Source organism: Lates calcarifer, linkage group LG2, assembly GCF_001640805.2.
Source record: "Lates calcarifer isolate ASB-BC8 linkage group LG2, TLL_Latcal_v3, whole genome shotgun sequence".
Taxonomy (NCBI): Eukaryota; Metazoa; Chordata; class Actinopteri; family Centropomidae; genus Lates; species Lates calcarifer.
The window spans coordinates 6252962-6270736 of record NC_066834.1 but is presented as its reverse complement, the minus strand read 5'-3'; the positions used below and the strand labels follow the sequence as shown (position 1 = coordinate 6270736).

General features: G+C 41.9%; 1 protein-coding gene across 10 annotated transcripts in view; it reads left to right on the top strand.

The window, feature by feature from the left end:
- baz2ba (bromodomain adjacent to zinc finger domain, 2Ba) overlaps positions 1–17775 on the top strand; it is a 65854-nt gene that overhangs the window by 22616 nt on the left and 25463 nt on the right. For all 10 annotated transcript variants that reach the window (XM_018683739.2, XM_018683744.2, XM_018683741.2 and 7 more), the window contains exon 3: positions 14914–15102. In XM_018683739.2, the coding sequence (XP_018539255.1) occupies positions 14916–15102 (187 nt within the window). In that variant the 5' untranslated portion in view covers positions 14914–14915. The remainder of the gene's footprint in view (positions 1–14913; positions 15103–17775) is intronic.

The window sequence follows — 17775 nt, the reverse complement described above, 5'->3', positions numbered from 1 at the left end:
AAAAAAAAACAACACAGCAAGTGACAAAAGCTGCCCATAGCCATGGCTGCCAGCGTAGACAAAAGCTACGCTCTTGTGTAGATACATCTGACTTTTCATTTTCATGACACATGGTTTCTGGAACCAGGAAGTGTGCCACGCTGACTGACAGGATGTAGGATGATGTTGTGTTAATGTTTGATTTGTGCTTTTAGAGGTCACAGTCCCCTAAAATAGCTTTTTTGAGTATATTATTGTGCAAGGCATCTACTTAAGGGGCAGGCTATGTAAGTGTGTTGATTCTTCATAACCCAGTCGTGCTATATTTAAATGAAGAAATCATGAAATTCACCTAGTCAGCAGCGGAAAAAAGAGCTTCCTCTCCAAACCGCCCACACTGCTTTCAGCCTTGTTGTGACTTGTTTATATGTCGTTGGAGGATTTCAGCTTCTTCCAGAACAATTGCACTTAAAAACCCTCAGCTCCAGAGGATGAGAGCTGGTTACACAGCAACAGAACAGAGCTAAAAACACAAAAGCAGGAGTGGAGCCTGTGAGACGGAAACTGGAAAGTACTCCCTCTCCCACCAAGATGTAGCCCATCTCTGTATGCATGTCAGGTGCATGCATGCTATTGTTACTTTCATCATTGGTGTGTGTTGTCATGTGCAGCTGTTTGCTCTCCAGTTAGGGTACTGTGTAGTGAGTTAGTGGAGTTATGGCAGTGTGGAGCTTCTCTTCACTCGGAGCTTCTCTCTGATTTATTCTTAACATCTGTCTTTGGCAGGTGTGTGGAACCACAAGGTCCTCTCTCTGAGCCTGTGATGTAGCTATCATTTCGGGCAGTCTGTGTGTGTGTGCATGCATTTGTGCAAAACAACAGAGAGGGCCTTCCTCCACCCCCCCTCCCTCTTTAGGATGAGTCATATTTGAGCCCTGTGTAATCCAAGCCTGTGTTTCATGTGTGTGAACAGACAGACCCTGAGCAGTGGTCTTGGTCCTGACTCCCTCTGGGGCAGTGAGTGGGTGAGACACGGCTATCAACAACAGGCCCAGGCAGCTTCGGTTTCAGCCTCACCACACAAGGAATCTGCCCGTCGTGACAGGCACAGATACACGCACACCAAACACAAGCATACATTCACGTAGAGCCAAAGCTATTATTCTTTTCCCTCCTTAGCTCCTCCTTAAATAATATCAGGTAACAAAAAGGGGGCTGATGGCAAGCTTTGCAATTGGTTCAACTATAAGGAAGTGTTAGGATCCAGAGGATGGGCTAGAGGATATAATTTCACATGAAAAGATAGTGTGACACTTTGGTGACGCTCAGTCTAACACAGGTAACTCTGTGTGTCTGTGTGTGTGTCTATTTATGGTCACGTGTGTATCCACCTGTGGGAGTGTGATTGCAGTGCAGTAATGTCAAGGCAGGGTTTGACACAGCCAACAATGGAGGCTCAAATATTTTGACTTTTTATATGAAATCACACAGGGGAAGTGTGGTGACACAGGAAATAGGGCCATGTCACAGGAAAAAAAGAGCTCTATTTTGTAGATGTTCTGCACAGTATTTCAAAGCACCCCATAGCTGGTGTGACAAACTCTTTTAAAGGCACAGCTGGACTTTTAAAAGGGTCTTCTACATTTGCCCCCAGGGGGGAGAAAAAGTGTCCGGGATAGAGCAGCAGAAAGGTGATACTGGCAAAATGGTAGTGTGAAGTAGTGTGAAGCTGTTTCCCATTATGACGCTCATTTATTATCTTTTTATTCTTTATGTAAGGGCAAAAGTGTCCTATTTTATCACACATCAAACTGCAGAGAATGAAAACTCTCATCCATGTAAAATACAGTTGAAATTTTAACTGTGACAAAAGCCAAGCAGATGTAATGTACTGTATGTGTTACTAAACATATCCTGTCCTGATTTTGTCATTTGACAATGATGAAAAAGTAGGCAGGGGCACAGAAACAAGAATGCCACGATTGGACAATGACATTTTCTCTTTGTGAACATCATTCATTGAATCTCTTGGGACTTTTTTTTTCAGAACTGCTTTAAATCAGATGTCACAATAACAAAACAGAAAGAAAGAAAGAGAGAACAAAACCATGTGAAAGTAACATTATGCATGCCTTGAGGCAAACTGTCGTGACCACCATGTTGCACAGCTCTGGTCTTAATCTCAGTTCACTCAATTGTGTTTATCCCTGGCTTGGTCTCTTTTTAAGCCTAGTCAGAGACTATTTACAGACACATAGTGCTCCTGTATTTGTTTCATACAGTGAAGTTTCTCACCATTTTTGTCGCACTTATTAAATCTTCAAATTTCACAGTTAGTTAGATCTCTAACCATGAAAATGCATGAATGAGTAACATCAAAGTGTAAGAGATGCATTTTGATTTGATTCACTCATAATATTTAAACATATTCAATTTTCACACGTCTCCTTGTCTGTGTGTGTGTATGGCACAAAAAAAAAAAACAATTCAATACACATCCATGCCTACCTTTTCCAGCACTATCAAAGCACAAAAAGCTACTTGAACAACTATTTTAACAAGCGTATAGATTGGAGTGGAGCTCAAAGTTAAACTGATTAATAGTGGCCTGTTTATTATTTATTATTCTTGATGCATGCTGAATTGGCATTTAGCTTTAATTTATTACCTACATTTGGAAACAAGTGAATGCGGCTTTTCTCTAGTTACATGCTTGCCAGCTGTGAGCCGTCTGGCAAGTTAAATACCAATTGCAACAATTGCAACTATTTTCCTCCACTGTCATAAAACCAGCAAACACTAATCTTTCAGCAGTAGATTTTATTTACACAATTTGAAACTTATGGTGGAAACTATGCAGCATTTGGGGGGTGTCCTGCAGTCCATGTCCATCTCACACGTCCCAGGGACCTTTGTTGTATGTCTCTCCCACCAAAAGTTTTGTAGTCTTGTAAATCCAGACAAAAGCTGTTTTTATCCTGAGTTTATAGACCACTTTCATTATTGGGGGCAGTAAACATCATTACAAAGCTTCATGTCACTGAAGTCAGTTAGCATTTCAGTGCTTAGCAAGGAAATGATGAGTCTAGTCGAGCAGTCTTTTGGACACAAACCAAACCCAGAGGCACACAAGTCATTAGTGCTTATTATTAAATGGTATTGGGACACATGCAGGCTTGTAATGTTTGTTAATAATAAACCAATATAGTGACTCCTTCCTGCTCATTCTTGTTTATATAGCTTTAGATCATTGTTTAGGTTATCATCATAACCTTCACCTGATCACATCTTATCATGTGACATGTGGTTATTAAGCTATACACATTTTTATTTGTCACCATAGTCTCTAACACGTCAGTACTGCCAGGTTTTTCTGCCACAAATACAAAAACTTTATGTGTCTTCTGAAGAAGCAGAATCTAAGACAACAAATCCAAATCGAAGAACATTAATAACATCGAATATATATAACTTCTGTTCTTTACTCTCAGGTCTCTCTCTTGCAAAAGAGACCTTGATCTCAATGACACTACTTGGTTAAATGAAGGTAACGTATTCAGTCATATTTAATCATTAAATAATTGGTTTGGGAGACATCAGAAAATATTTAGTTATTGTGAAAGTATGTGTCCTCCTAACACACCATGAAAGTCATCTGGGCATATACATAAAAGCGGCACATTCTTTATTGGGTATTATCTCACTCTCAAAACCTGAGCTTTCAAGCTTTATCTTTAGGCTAGTAGGTCCTAACATCACTGACTCACACAAACAACAATTAAACTAATCACAGAGGAACCATTGGTCAGGTCCTAAAGCTGCTTTGGCCAATTTGGAAATGTGTAGCTCAGTATTGATGTAATGAAAACCTTATAGTCACTTACTGAACAAAATCAACATGTAGATGCTTGCCAGGACTGCTGCGGAGTCTGAGAGGGGACACACAGAACGCGTGTATGCAACTGTTTTGTCGAAGGAGAATCAAGGAGTGTAGTCACACATCATATGAGCTCCGAGTCCTGGAGAACCACAAGTGTACAAGTGTATCGGCAAGTTAAAAAAAAGTGATGAGATTGCTGAAGATTTGCTCTTGATACTGTCTTCCTCCCCTTCTCTCTGTCTGGAGCAGCAGAGCAGGAGTGAATGCCAGGCTTTATTTGTCTGGAATTACCTGCTCGGTTCATCAGTAAAGGTTGAACAGATTTACTAACTGTCACAGTTGGTTTACATAAACTAAGCTCTGATATTTCATTATAAAACCTACGCAAATACAACATTTTCTGTCTTCCATGCTTTGGCTGCATTTTGTGATTCTTGTGTAATATGGATGTAAATTAGTTCCTGATTTTGCGGCTTATGTGTCTGTGTGTGTTTGTGTTTGCGTGTGAACGTGTCTGTGTGCGCGCGTGGGCCTGTGTATGTGTGTTTTTTTGTAACAGTACAAAGATGTCCCAAGGGTTTTTTCCCCTTTTCTCATTACAAATGCTAATGTCACATTAATGAAATCGGCTTAGTTTAAGGTTTATAGCGTAGCCTACACTGAGAGATTTGGCCCCGACACTTCCCACATATTTCAAGTTGAATCACATTTTTTCCTGTGGGCATACTATTCTGAGTTACTCTAAAATGTGTTGGCCTTGAGTGAAACTTTGTGAGAAAAGTTTAGAGCGCGGTTGCCAAGCTTTGTCATCGTTGTAAATTGTCGGGCCACAGGCTGCCGGCTGTCCAGCTTCCCGAGGATGACTGTTAGCTTAGCTACAGCAGTAATGGCTTCAATGAGAGGCTGGCTAATGTAAACATTGTGTTAATGTGCTAGCAGTGGTTTGTAGAGTCACTAGCTGTTAATCATTGCTCAACAGAGAGCTTGTCAGGCACAACAACATGCCAGAGAGTTAATCATGGCTATAGATCCTTGGTTTTATGCAGAGGACATATTTAACAACTGTGTTTCTAATCATCACTGGCCTTTCCAGTAAACACGTACAGTAATATCAGCTGCCATGAATCCAAGGGTCAAATAAAGACATGAGAAAACAACTGCTTTCAGATTTATGCGTCTAAGTGCAGTGTTTCACAATGTCATACAAAAGTGTAGGGGCATTTACTAGATTGCTGATTCATAATGTCAAAATGACTAGAAAATATTCTTTCAGAAAGCCTGCAATTTAAAAGTGAACCCCAATGATTTGCATTTTTTTTCTCTGTTTCTGCCATTTATACCCTTCAACCATCAATCTTAGTCGTTTCTCTCACTTGAGTGTGATGAGCAGCATTTTCTAACCTTTCACTGGTGTTTTACTTCTTGCCTTAGTTTGCTATTTCTTTCCATTTAAAACCATTTAAAGCTTAAACAGAGAGTAAGACGAAGAGATTGCCCTTTGTAATTAAAAGCCAATTTTGTAAAATTGATTAGATTATGTTAATCAAGGGAGATAATATCTTAAAAGCAGTGTGAGGAAGGGAGATAGAGGGTGTGTGAAGAGTGGAAAGGAGTGACAGTCCAGCCGCCATTACAAGCTGCTGATTTCTGCAGAGTGCTTCATAAAATGTCAGAGCGCTTCTCCCTGAGCAAGACACTGAAAAATGGCAGCGCTGTGATGTGCTGGCACCTCACCTGCTGCACTGTGTGTGTGTGTGTGTGTGTGTGAGAGAGAGAGAGAGAGAGGGAGCGAGAGGAAGAGAGAGAATCAGTGTGTGTGCATTTGTGCAAGTGTGTGCTTGCCTGTGTGTACATGCCTGTGTATGTGTTTTTACATCTGTGTGTGTGAGCGTGTGATGTGTGTGTGTGTGTGATGTGTGTGATTGTCCACACTGGCCTCCCTCCCATGTTGCAGTGAAGCAGAACAGAGTGGCTGACTGCCCGCTGCTTTGCCTCTCTCTCTGTCAATACAACACTATTCTCTTCCAGCCAGTCATTTTCACATGTTTAACATTAAGTAAAGCACCCGTTTGAACAGAGGAATACAAGTGATTGACATATTGAGTTTAATGCTGGTGGATTTTTCTCTCATCAGGGCTTATGTTGCCAGATTGTTGCTCTGAAACTACTCAATAGCTTTTAAGACCTTCATCTGATTTCAGTATACCAACACACATGCAACATTGTGGATTGTGTGTGCCACTGCAAACACCCTAACATGTCTTCTGTTTACGACCTAATGTGAAGTGTATGTTTGCCTTTGTTTTTCCATTTAGCATTTGTCTGTTTGTGTTGAAACTAGAGCCAGGGTCCTTTAATGAAGTCATTACACGCAGGTGTTATTAATGTTGATTTCAGCAAAAGCATGAAAGAATAGAAGGGGTAAAAAAACAGAGTGAGAGAGGAGAGACAGGGTGGGAGAAAGGTGTTAAGGTGGGGGGTTTGGAGGGAGTTGCAGAAGAGATAATAAACACAGCATCAAGCCAGAGATGTGAGCTGCCTTCTCGTTTAACGTAAACAGTTAAATGAGCCCACGACTGTGCAGCAAGTCGCAGAAACCAGGGAAGTTTAGAACCACTGCAAAAGAGCAAATATGACTTCACCTGAACTGCAAACAGTATTATATTTCAGGTTTTTTGTGATATCAGGTAATGTGATAAAGAATAGCAAGATCATGTGTTAGGGAGTTGTTTTACAATGGCTCTCTGGTAATTAATCAGGGCCTTTTAAAATGTTATGGTTGATATTAGAGCTGCAGCTAGCGATCATTTTCATTAATTAATCTGTGAATTATTTTCCTGATTGATCAATTAATCATTTGGTCTATAAAATGGCAGAAAATTATGAAAGAATGCCCTTAAGCTCATTATGACATTTTCAAATTGCTTCTTTTATCCGACCAACAGTTCAAACCTCAAAGATTTTCTATTTTCTATTAAATAAAATAAAGAAAAGCTGCACATCCATGTAGCTGGAAAGAGGCAGTGTTTGGTTTTTTAGTTGAAAAGTGACTTAAAAGATTAATTAACAAAAATAGTATTTTTATTTTTCACAAATCCATCAATCAAATAATTCTATCTAAGCTGTTATATTTGGTAATTTTTGTCATACACATGTATAAACAAGCATGTGTAGATGACATGGTTCAACCCTGTAGGGTTTGTAATTTTATTGTGTTCTGTGAGGTGGCCATCATGGTGAATTAAATTGAACTGAATCATCACAAACTGTGTTACACTACAGCGGTTGAATCTGTAACCTTTGTTCTGGACAGTTTGGCCAGTGAAGTAGGAATATGGGTAGTGAATTTTTGTGTGACTGAAGGGAGCAGTAAAAATTAGGGACTGTGACTGTACATGTATTACCTCCTCTGTTCTGTTGAACAACACATTATGTGCTTCAGGAACATTATCAAACTGGGCTCCTGTAACTGGTAGTCATGAATAAGCTATTTCTGCCATCGCACCACTTATCTGAATTCTGTCACATTTGCACAGTGATATCAGTTATCTCCTGCAAGTAAAGTTTCAGTTGAACAGAACTGACTCTTAATGGTTTCTTCCCTTGGAAAACGGACAGAAGGGGCTCCAACAATTGTTCAAGCAAGGTTTGCCGCTCTCTGGCTATTCCATTGTTCTGTCACTGTCAGTTTGTTTTGCTATTTGACATGCATGTCATTTGCATTATGCATATCTGGAGCAGTGTGCTCATTCTCTCTCTCTCTCTCTCTCTCTCTCTCTTTCTCTCTCTCTCTCCATCTTTCCTTGATATTCCCTGATAACTGATGCTGTTTCCTGTTATTCAGTTTTAGGTATTTTTGTATTTCCTGGATTTATTTAAACATGTGCAGTTCGTGTAATAAGGCTTGTTATTTATAAAAAACAAAATCACACTCAACAATGACTGTTGGTTTATATCAGATACTGTGTTTTGTGTAATTTTACATGACTGCACTGATACCTGATATGGGCTCAAAATCAGACACTATAAGTAGATGAGATAGTAGATAAATTGGAATATTAGTTCTCATAACAAAGTACTAAATATTTGCTGTTCAATTGTAATTATTTCAGCACTTTTACTATAAAATGCATTTTATGCTGTAATGCCATCATTCCTAATGAAATGAGCATCAGGGCATGCAGTGATCAAGTCTTTAATTATAGAAATAGCACTAAGCAAAACATTGTCAATATTTAATGCACCGAACATTTTTAAATAACCTGAATATTTACTGGATAAATGTTTTGGATTTCTGCTTATGTCCAAAACAAAATGTTTACAGCTGAAACACACAAAGTGATTGTTGCTTCAAAGCATCAGTTTGCTGTAGCTTCTCAGTTCTGTCTCAGTCTTGCTCTAAAGGTTTTTTTTTCTGTTAACACAAAACACAAAAGTACTGGTACAGCAGTTACAGTGCTGTAATGCTACTAACCTGGGCTATGTCACTTTAAGTAATGAGACATAATTAAGAATGCATTTTCTGTTGTTTTAGGGCTGCAGAATTGTGCAAACGTCTGCAAATGTCTTGTTAAATATGGGAAAATTAAGTTACTGTATTCAATATGTGGGATGTATTTTGTGAAGCGAGTTGCGCACCTAGTATCTAAGCTCAGTGTTTAAGGCCTCAGGGTAAATTTTTTGCAAATCATCACTTTGCCTCTTTGCATTGAGTTACATACAGTGAAGCTTTGTTGCAAAAAAATGTTTTAGAGCAAATGTAAAATACTATAGTCTCTAATCTAAATGGTAATTAACCTTAACGGGCATTGGCTTACTATTCACCTTGCCTCCAATGCATCTTACATGTGTGTGTGTGTGTGTGTGTGTGTGTGTGTGTGTGAGTGAATGTATGTGTTATTCTCTGAGGCATAGATGGTGTTATTGTGCGCTTCCAAACTGCTCCAAAGTCATTATGGACTCTTGTAGACACACGCAGCCAGTGGTGAGCAGATCTGGTTCAGTCTGCAGAAAAACCGTAATGAGCAGTGAGACTGGCAGATGAGTGTGAGTGGCTAGCAGAGGGAGAAGGGCAGATTCATCAGGGATGATTGCCTGATGCACACTTCTGGTTTTTTGATGTGAAGACCCTGCTAGGTTACCATGGGGAGAATAATTAGCTTTGGCTGGATGCAGATGCGAATGAGCGTAAGAGATGGGGAATTTTTTTATTGAGCTTACTTTGTGATACTTAGAATGGTGCATATGACTGTGCTCGTGTGCACACAGATACACATACGTACGGATACTCTTTCTCAACCACAAGCACACAGACACACACTCACTACCGGCTCATTCTCTTCTATTTATGGCCAGGAAATGGGAGTAGTGCTATGTCTGGTTGAGCTGAGTAACACTATTCTGTCACACATAGGTTTGACATCAAACACAAGTGACAAGCCTATCCTATTCCTCTCCACCGAGTCATCACCATGTCCCAAAATCACATTATTGTCACTGGGAACCCAGCAGAGACGGATGGTGAGTAGGGGTGTTGATTCCAGCCTTTGGCATCTACAGTATGCTTGAAAAGGCAAATAAAGCCATTTGGCAAGAGCTGATTTCTTGTCATTTCAAAAATATACAGAATGCGTGTGGCGTGCTATTTGGTTTTATATTTTATCTAAAGCCTCTTACAGCGACATGGATACGCATATGTGTGTGTGTGTGTCTGTTACGGCAGGGACCAGTGAATACTGAAGCTGGAAACTCTTCAATGCTAACGCCACGCTCTACTATTTGCGACACACAGGACCATATCATTACCTTTTTGCCCTGGCAGGCAGTAAGCAGCTCTAGCGTGGTAAGCTCCAGTGTTACATGGAGGCAGGCAGGCAGGCAGGCAGGCAGGCAGTGGTGTGGCTGTAATAAGACCTGTGGCCAGTACCACTGCCAAGGCTAGCTGAGGCGGGGTGAGAGATGGTGCCCATCCCCAACATGCCCTGCTCTGCCATCTGTCACTGGGCAGGAGCAGAGCCGAGGGAGGGGTCTGAGTCACTCTAGTTGTTGTCACCTAGACAGGCCACACTGGGGCATGCTGTCTCTTTGTACTCCTTTCAGGCCTTGGCTCAATCCACAGGCAGTCTATGAAGCACTTATGCAGTTCTGCAAATATCCTATTTAATATCACGATTCAGTGATTCAGTATAGATTTTTTTATTTCATGAATTTAAAACTTGCTCCACTAAGGTCTTTTTCCAAAGTGTCATGAAGTGCTGCAACAACCCAAATAAAACAGAGCTGGAACAATTCACTGATTAATAAAGTGATTTTCATTTAACAAATATCCCCTGACTCCAGCTTCACAGTTGTGAGAATTTGCTGTTTTTCTTTGTCATATGTGATAATAAACTTCATATCTTTGGGTTTTGGACTGTTAGTTGGGCAAAAGAAGCAATGACATTATCTCATGACTTTGATGGACAGTTTTCTCTAATTTTGGACTTTCTATAAGACCAAGTGATGAATCAACAGCCTTACTATTTCTGCAAGTACCTTTCACATTCTGCAACCAGTAGTTTAGTGTGATCTCACCCAGTACATTCTGTCTCTTTAAATGTTCTCTGAGTTGATATTTGACTCTGGACAAAGGTTGTCACTTAATTTTTTTTTGCCAAGACGCCTGGTTATGTCATTTCCTGGCTAACGGTGTGCGTGCAGGGAGGGGAGGGATGAAGGGAGGAGAAAAGGGGTCAAGCAAGCTTGTGCGTGAGCTCTGCTATAAGCAAGATGATCTCGCTCAGTTAGTGTTCATTGCCAACAAGCATGCAAAGTACAAACATCCACATCCATATGCTCATGGCATGTCTACAAAAACACACACCCACACGAACATATACAAACACAAAGAGAGATTGGAAGTTCAAACAAAGCGTCTGAGCAACAGATACACAGGGTCAGAAATAAAAGATGATTCTGATGATTCAGAGTCAATGATCTCACTCTCACAAACACAATGGCAACAGAAAGTACCTCTGTGTGTGTGTGTGTGTGTGTGTGTGTGTGTGTGTGCGCACACGCAGTATCTTTCAGTAATGAGTGATTCATGACACCTGACTGACAGTTTGTCACCTGTTAAGCAGAGGAAGTTCTTGATATTAGACAGTTATTATTCTCAGAAAGAACTTTATCATTTCCTGGAAATGGTAATATAAAAACAAGTCAATATGTTTGTTTTGAGCAATACAGGGGGAAAGAAAGCACTGACTCCCACAGGCTGATTAAACCAGAAGCGCTAATGGTGAATTACTCATTCCGATCCTCTTCTTTACCATCAACCTTAATCATGACACACTTGCTATGTTGACATTTTGTCTTGTTAGCTGCTCGGAGCAGGACACAACTAAATAGAGGTCTGTGTGTGACACAGTTGCGGATCACAATAAAAGGCGGGGAGTGAGAGATCCAGAGGAGAGAGTGAATGTTGCGGAAACAGCGATGATACAGTCTTTGTCGGCTGCGGTAAGGAGAAAAAAAGAAAGAGAGCTGGGAGCCACCGTGTGTCTTTGAATGGGGTCAGGGCATCATGGGGAATAATGCATTTCCCTTCTCTTGCGCCAGGCGCTCCTTCCATTACGGCTGGAGAAGAGACATTGTGTCCACACTCTGATTACCACTGATCCATGCTGATGACTCTGTTGGCGGATTATCTCAGTTAGTATCAGCCATCTGTTACTGTGTGTACGTGTGTGTGTGTGTTTTGTGTGTGTATGTGTGTGTTAAAGGGGCGAGGAGGAAAGGGGCAGGATTGAGACACATAGGGGGTTGAATAGTTTGAGGCTGTGACACACACACACACACACACACACACACACTTCTATAGGCACATGTATTGGCAGTCTTTTGTAAAACCGCTGCACGCGTAACCGAGCACCATTACATACACGCAACACAGACATACAACACCACAAAACAAATGCATGATGTAAGGCCACATACCATGCAGCACAGGCCACTACACCACCACCAAATGCACGCACTCTATCTCTGCTTTATACAGTTCTGCCCTCCTTTCAGATGATACTGACATGTGAAGGCTCCTATATGAAGGCCACATGCAATCATAAAACCGCAGAGCTGTTTATAGCTACGCTATCTCCTGAAGGGCCATTGCATCCAGCCACTATTAGCTGCATGCGTTGACAGCTGGGTGCTGTGTTGTATTTGCGGATGTGACTGTGATTCCGGCGCTGGAACACATCTTATAAATCATAGTTCAGCTATTAGCATAAATTCTCCCTCTCCTTGCATATGCGAGACCTGCTGTTTCTGGTTGCACCGCTCCGTGTTGATTGGTCGGTGTTGTTCAAGTCAAATTGATTTAGCTGTTCACGGAGATTATAACGCGCGCCTTATACCGCCACTGTGGTGCGCCGTTAATTACCTATAAAATCAAGCTAATTCTGATGCTAAATCCATTTTAATTTCTCATAATTAAGTCAGGATTGGATCCTTAAATACCTTGGCGCTCCATTATTGTTGCAATCATTGTTGTGGCTGTGCATTTGGTGGTACATTGCTGAGCTCAATCTTATTATTGTTATTAGATTTAATTGCACTAAGTGATCAGTTTGTAGTTGTCGGAGGAAGATGGACTTGCCTTGCAGTCGTTTCCCCCCTCCGCTGTCCTTTCTCTCTCCGTCTCTCATCCCAGAAAGAGGCCCTTTGAGAGGTTGTGAGAGATGAGAGGAGATGAGGGGGAGGGTAGCTCTGCTTTACACCTCTGCAAAGCAGGGATTGCTTTTTTGTTGTTTGTTAGGGGGGAAATCAATTCCGTTCACATCATCACGTTTTGACAAGGCGAGGCATTAAGTGCAGATATTGAGAAACGACAGGAATGGTTTACAGCCTGTCCTTCATCTTCTCCACTCTTTTGCTTTTTCTTCTATCTTTTTTTCGACAACAAAATCAGACTGTATTGTCTTGCTTAAACACCCCCCCCCAATCTTTCTATCCATTTTTCTGTCTTTCTCTCCCTCTTTCTCTGTTTTTTTCCTTTTTCCCTCCTCTGAAAAGGTAGGGAATGATCCGCTTCACTTACCAGCTGACACCACATAAGCTTGCTCGTCCTCTGAGACACGAGCCTTTTGTTTTCATGTGCATTATGATAATTATGAAGGGCCACAGCTCCTCTCCATTTTCATCATCTTCTAATGATACTTACATTTTTTGTCAGGAGCAACCACGAGAAAAAAAATCACTCTTTTTTTTTTTATCATGTGAAAGAATCCTTTTTTTCATGTTTTTTTTTCACCCAAACCTGACATTTAAAGGGTGACAGCCGAAGTGAAGGGGCACAGAGTGTGACAGCCACTCATGCAACAAAATGTGGCAGAAAGGCAACTGTTTTTGGTTAAGATTACAATACGACACTTCCTCTTCACTCAGCCAGAAATGTATTCCTGTAACTAATATGTAATGTTCATTTATCTGTTGTTCGGGTTGATAATTTGGCTCTTAAACCCACATCCTGTCACCTTGTGTGAGAGGCCACTCGAAGGACCTTTGACCTTGCTCATAATTACACAACCACCATCTTTTCACTGCAGCAATGGCAGTCATGGCTGCCCAAGTCCGATGGCACACCAGCCTCCTCCCCGTGGACTGCAGCAGGTTTTCTTGTCATCTGCGCCTCTCGCTCTCCCTCTCTCCCTCTCCCACTCTCCCTCTCTCTTGTCAGTGTTGCTCCTGGCGAAAGGCTGATACTTGATATTCAGAGGATAGCAGCTTTTGTCTCAGAGATTTAATCAGTGGCTCTGCTCCCACTGCAGAGGAGAGGGAGGGAGGGAGGGAAGGAGGGTGGTGGAGGGGTGGCAGGAGAGAGGGAAGGAAAGAGAGATGGAGGCAGAGACTGTTTATGTGTAATGACACAATAACAAAGCCTGCCTGTAAAACACAATCTGCAAACTGTGCTTTTGAAGGGGATTTTCAGTCCTGGATTAGTGTCAGGCAGAGGGATATGGAAAAGGAGAAGAGAGAAAAAGAGTCAGGTTGATGTGATAGACAGGGGAGGTGATTTTGTGTGTGTGTGTGTGTGTCTGTCTGCAGTGGGGGTTGAAATGTGTGAGTGTGCGTCCGTGTGTGCGCAAATTCATGTGTTTTGACACTGTTTTGTATTTATTTGCCTGCACAAGTTAGCAGCTGTGTGGGCACAGCCACATTGTGCTCTCAGTTGTAAGCAAAAGGGGATTAAAGTTGAATAATGTAAGTAAAATATTTGGCTGCAGAATGGCCAAATGTTTCTTGTGAGGGTTTATGTTGTTGGTTGGGCTGATAATGGCTGGCATGGTGACTCTGTGAGACTGATAATGGACGGCTACTGTGCTGGTTAATGCACCCATCATCTAAAAGCCTCTCCATTTAGTTCCAGTTCCAACTGAAAGGACTCAGGGAGCAATGTTGTCTTTAAAGGCCTCAAAGAGCTCTTAAATTCAAATGACATTCCTTTTCATCAAGGAGGTGTAAAGGGATCCTGGGTTGTCAAACACAGGTGGGCGTGTGTGTGTGTGTGAGAGAGAGTTTGTTTGCAAATGTGTGCCACTGTGTGTCTGAGGGAGAGAGAGTGACATTTTTTTATTTTGTCCATTTTGTTTTTGAGGTTTTCACTAACCTCTGTCATTCTAAACATCCCACCTCTACCTCAGCAGAGTTAGGGCTTGGTAAAACTGATCTTGTTGCAGCACACCTTCTCAGCACCGGTATTTTCTTGCATCAAAATGTAAAACTTGCCTCGTTGTCTGCTATCAGAGTCCTTAAAGATGTCATCCTCCCTCCAGCCTCATATAGAATCAATAGAGCCTGGGAGCCAGTGAGCATGGCTAAATAGAAATATTGTTCAGGGGAAGTGAGATGTGAAAGGAAAAGTGTCAGGAGTTGTGTGTGTGCGTGCATGTGCTTGAGCATGTTGTGTAGGTGTGACAGTATGCGTTAGTGTGTGTTTAAGCATGTGTGTTTGTGTGTGCACGGGTGGGTGTGCTTTGCTATTGTAACCCTGCTGATTGGATTGTGTTTGACAGATATGGAGTCTGGAGAGCGGCTGGCCTCCCCTGCGCCCACCCTGTCTGCTGCTCGCACCTCCTCCCCTGCGGCCTCTTCATCCTCCTCCTCCTCCTCCTCTTCCTCCTCTTCGTCATCCCCTGCTCCCCACTCTAAGAGCAGCCTGGCCCCGAGCCCCTCAGCACTGGGATCCACCCTCAGCACCTCTGGTAAGATATACTTTTTCCTCCCTCTGTCGATCTTCTGTCTCTCAAAAACCATGTGTACAGAAGGAGAAAAAAAACAGCAGCACACAACAGTTTCCATGTAACCATAAAAACATGCCAAATATGGTCACCTTCATGTCTCGATAGCATTCAGAATCCTCCTCATTTCTTTACCATGAAAAATGAGTTTTTTCCAGTATTAATTATACAGTTATTTTACAGCCTGTGTGAATACACCTCTCTCCCAGCTACAAGGATTTTTTTTCCTGACAGCTTGGGTTGCAATTGAAAAGCTGCTGCATTAATGAATCCCAAACAATTAGGGGGCTCTTTTGTGTGAGAAACACACACATGCTTCGCCATGTCTCCTGACAACCTTCAGCTCTCTGGCTCCAGCTGCCTTAGAGTCAGGCTCAGCACGACACTGTGCATGCATGTGTGTGTGTATGTGTGTCTGTGTGTGTGTGTGAGAGAGAGAGAGAGAGAGCGCCTCTGCCTGCATGATTTAACATTTGTCAGCCACTCAGTGTCTAGTCAGCCCTGTCCAGCATCCAGCCTACTTTCTATGTATTGGTCAAAGCCATTAAGCAAAGAGGAGTGTGTCTATTTGGTGTGTGTGTGTGTGTGTGTGTGTGTGCATGTGTGTGTATGTGTTTGTGTCTCTTTGTGTTTTCCAGATATCCCTTGTGAGAGCGAGTGAATCATTTGCTCATACTCTCTTTCTCCTCATCTCTTAATGTCTTGCTGTTTTTTGTTGGCCCACTATACACACGCTCACACGCTCAAAGACACATACACACACACACTTGCATAGGCACACATAAACCATGATTGCACTGAGCAGGGAATAGCATATCCAGCTTTCTCCATGATTGTTGTGTTTTCTCTCTGTTACGGGAAGAGGAGGAAGAAGAAGAGGAAGAGCGAAAAATAAAGCCCCTTGTTTTGTCCTCCATCTCCTCAATGTTGCCCCAAAGAAGAAGCCATTAGAAGCATCTCCTCCTTATGCATTATACATCCCTCTTATCCCTCTGTGCTATTACGTGTGCTCAGATTTTCTAGATAAGCGATTTTGGACTGAGCGTCAAATGAAATGCTGAGAGGCAGGCTGTTAGCTCTGAACTTCTGCTGCGCTTTGTGGAAATCAAGCAAAGCCCATACCTTTCCATTTCATACAATACCTAGTTTGGTGTGGTGTGTGGACTGTAACTTCAGCATATATACACATATATACAAATGACATTGAACTTATGCCTTCACTTTCCCTGATGCAAGTGACATAATTAATAGGAAAAACATTCTCAATCGGAACAACAAGAATGTGTCAAGTATATTGTGCAAGTAATATCAGTAATTACGTATTGCACAGATATAGTATCATCACAGACTGTGCAGGCGCTGATTCAAAGTCCTTTGCCAATGTGCCAGTAACACTTGAGAAATAAAAGTCTGAAGAATGTAAAAAATGAGCACGGACTCTGTTTATGCGTGTGTGTTCGTGCTTGCCCGCATGCCTGTGTGTGTATGTCTGTGCACGCACATGTGTCATTGATGAGGATATCACTTGGAGAATAAAAGCTGATCGGCGCTTGTAGCACTCTCTCCTTCTGGGATCAACTCACGGATGCAATTAACTTAAATCTGTCTGTGGAAATTTGATTGACTGCAACAAACAACAAATTAATCCCCCTTCGGCAGCATCCAAACATGAAAAAAGCAGGCGGTGCAGTTTGTCAGAGAGGAGGAAGGATTGAAACAGAATGAGAAAGAGGGCGAGGGAGCGGGAGAGAGAGACAGAGACACAGAGTGGAGGAAGAGAGAGTAGGTAATCCTAGGTATGTCTTTCCCGTGCTTCTTTTTCTCGCTTTAAATTTTTAGATTTAATTATTCGCCTTCTGGAAGCCTGCATTAATATTGAAAAGGCATTTGCAGATGTCACTTTGTGTTGCCTAGAAAGGAAAGGGGGTGTGTGTGGGGGAGAGGTGGGCACCCCAGGCATAAGTGAATGCTGTGGCTGGCCTTTCTGGGGGTTGCATTGCAGTCGTTTATCTTCGTATCCGCTAGCTGACTCTGGCAAGGCGGGCTCTACATATTCAGCATATTCTAATGACATTCAAAAGGCAGACTTTGCTGTCTTGTGGTAGTGAGGGGCCTTGAAACCAACACAAAGGGCTATACTTTCATACGTCACACTGCTGGCATGATGGTAAGGTTTTGTTTCTTGCCGCATAACCACAAACAGTTTTGATTCTCACTTAAAAATAGCCTCTGAGATGCATCTGTAAAATTGTGTTCATTTATAGTCTTCCTCAGTGTTTCGGTGTAGAGCATACATAACTGGCTCTGCTGTGTAAAGTCGCCCTCTGGATAATTAGATCCTGGACTGTATCAGTTCAGAAAACACTGCTCCAGTGTCACTCTGTTTTACATTTCTGTGGTATGTGCAAGTGTATAGTAGTTTGACATTTTCATCTGCATTGTGCACAACACTTTCCTTTTCTTCAGTCATCACTTTTTCTTTCTCTTTTTTTTTGCATGTGTATTACCTGGCTTATGCAGAGGCATCAAGCAGGCTTGCTCTCCTTTTCTGGAATAGAAATTGAATTTGCATGAAATATGCTCACACCAAATTGCATCTGACTCTGGGAGGAGGTAATACGTGGCAGTCGCCCCTGC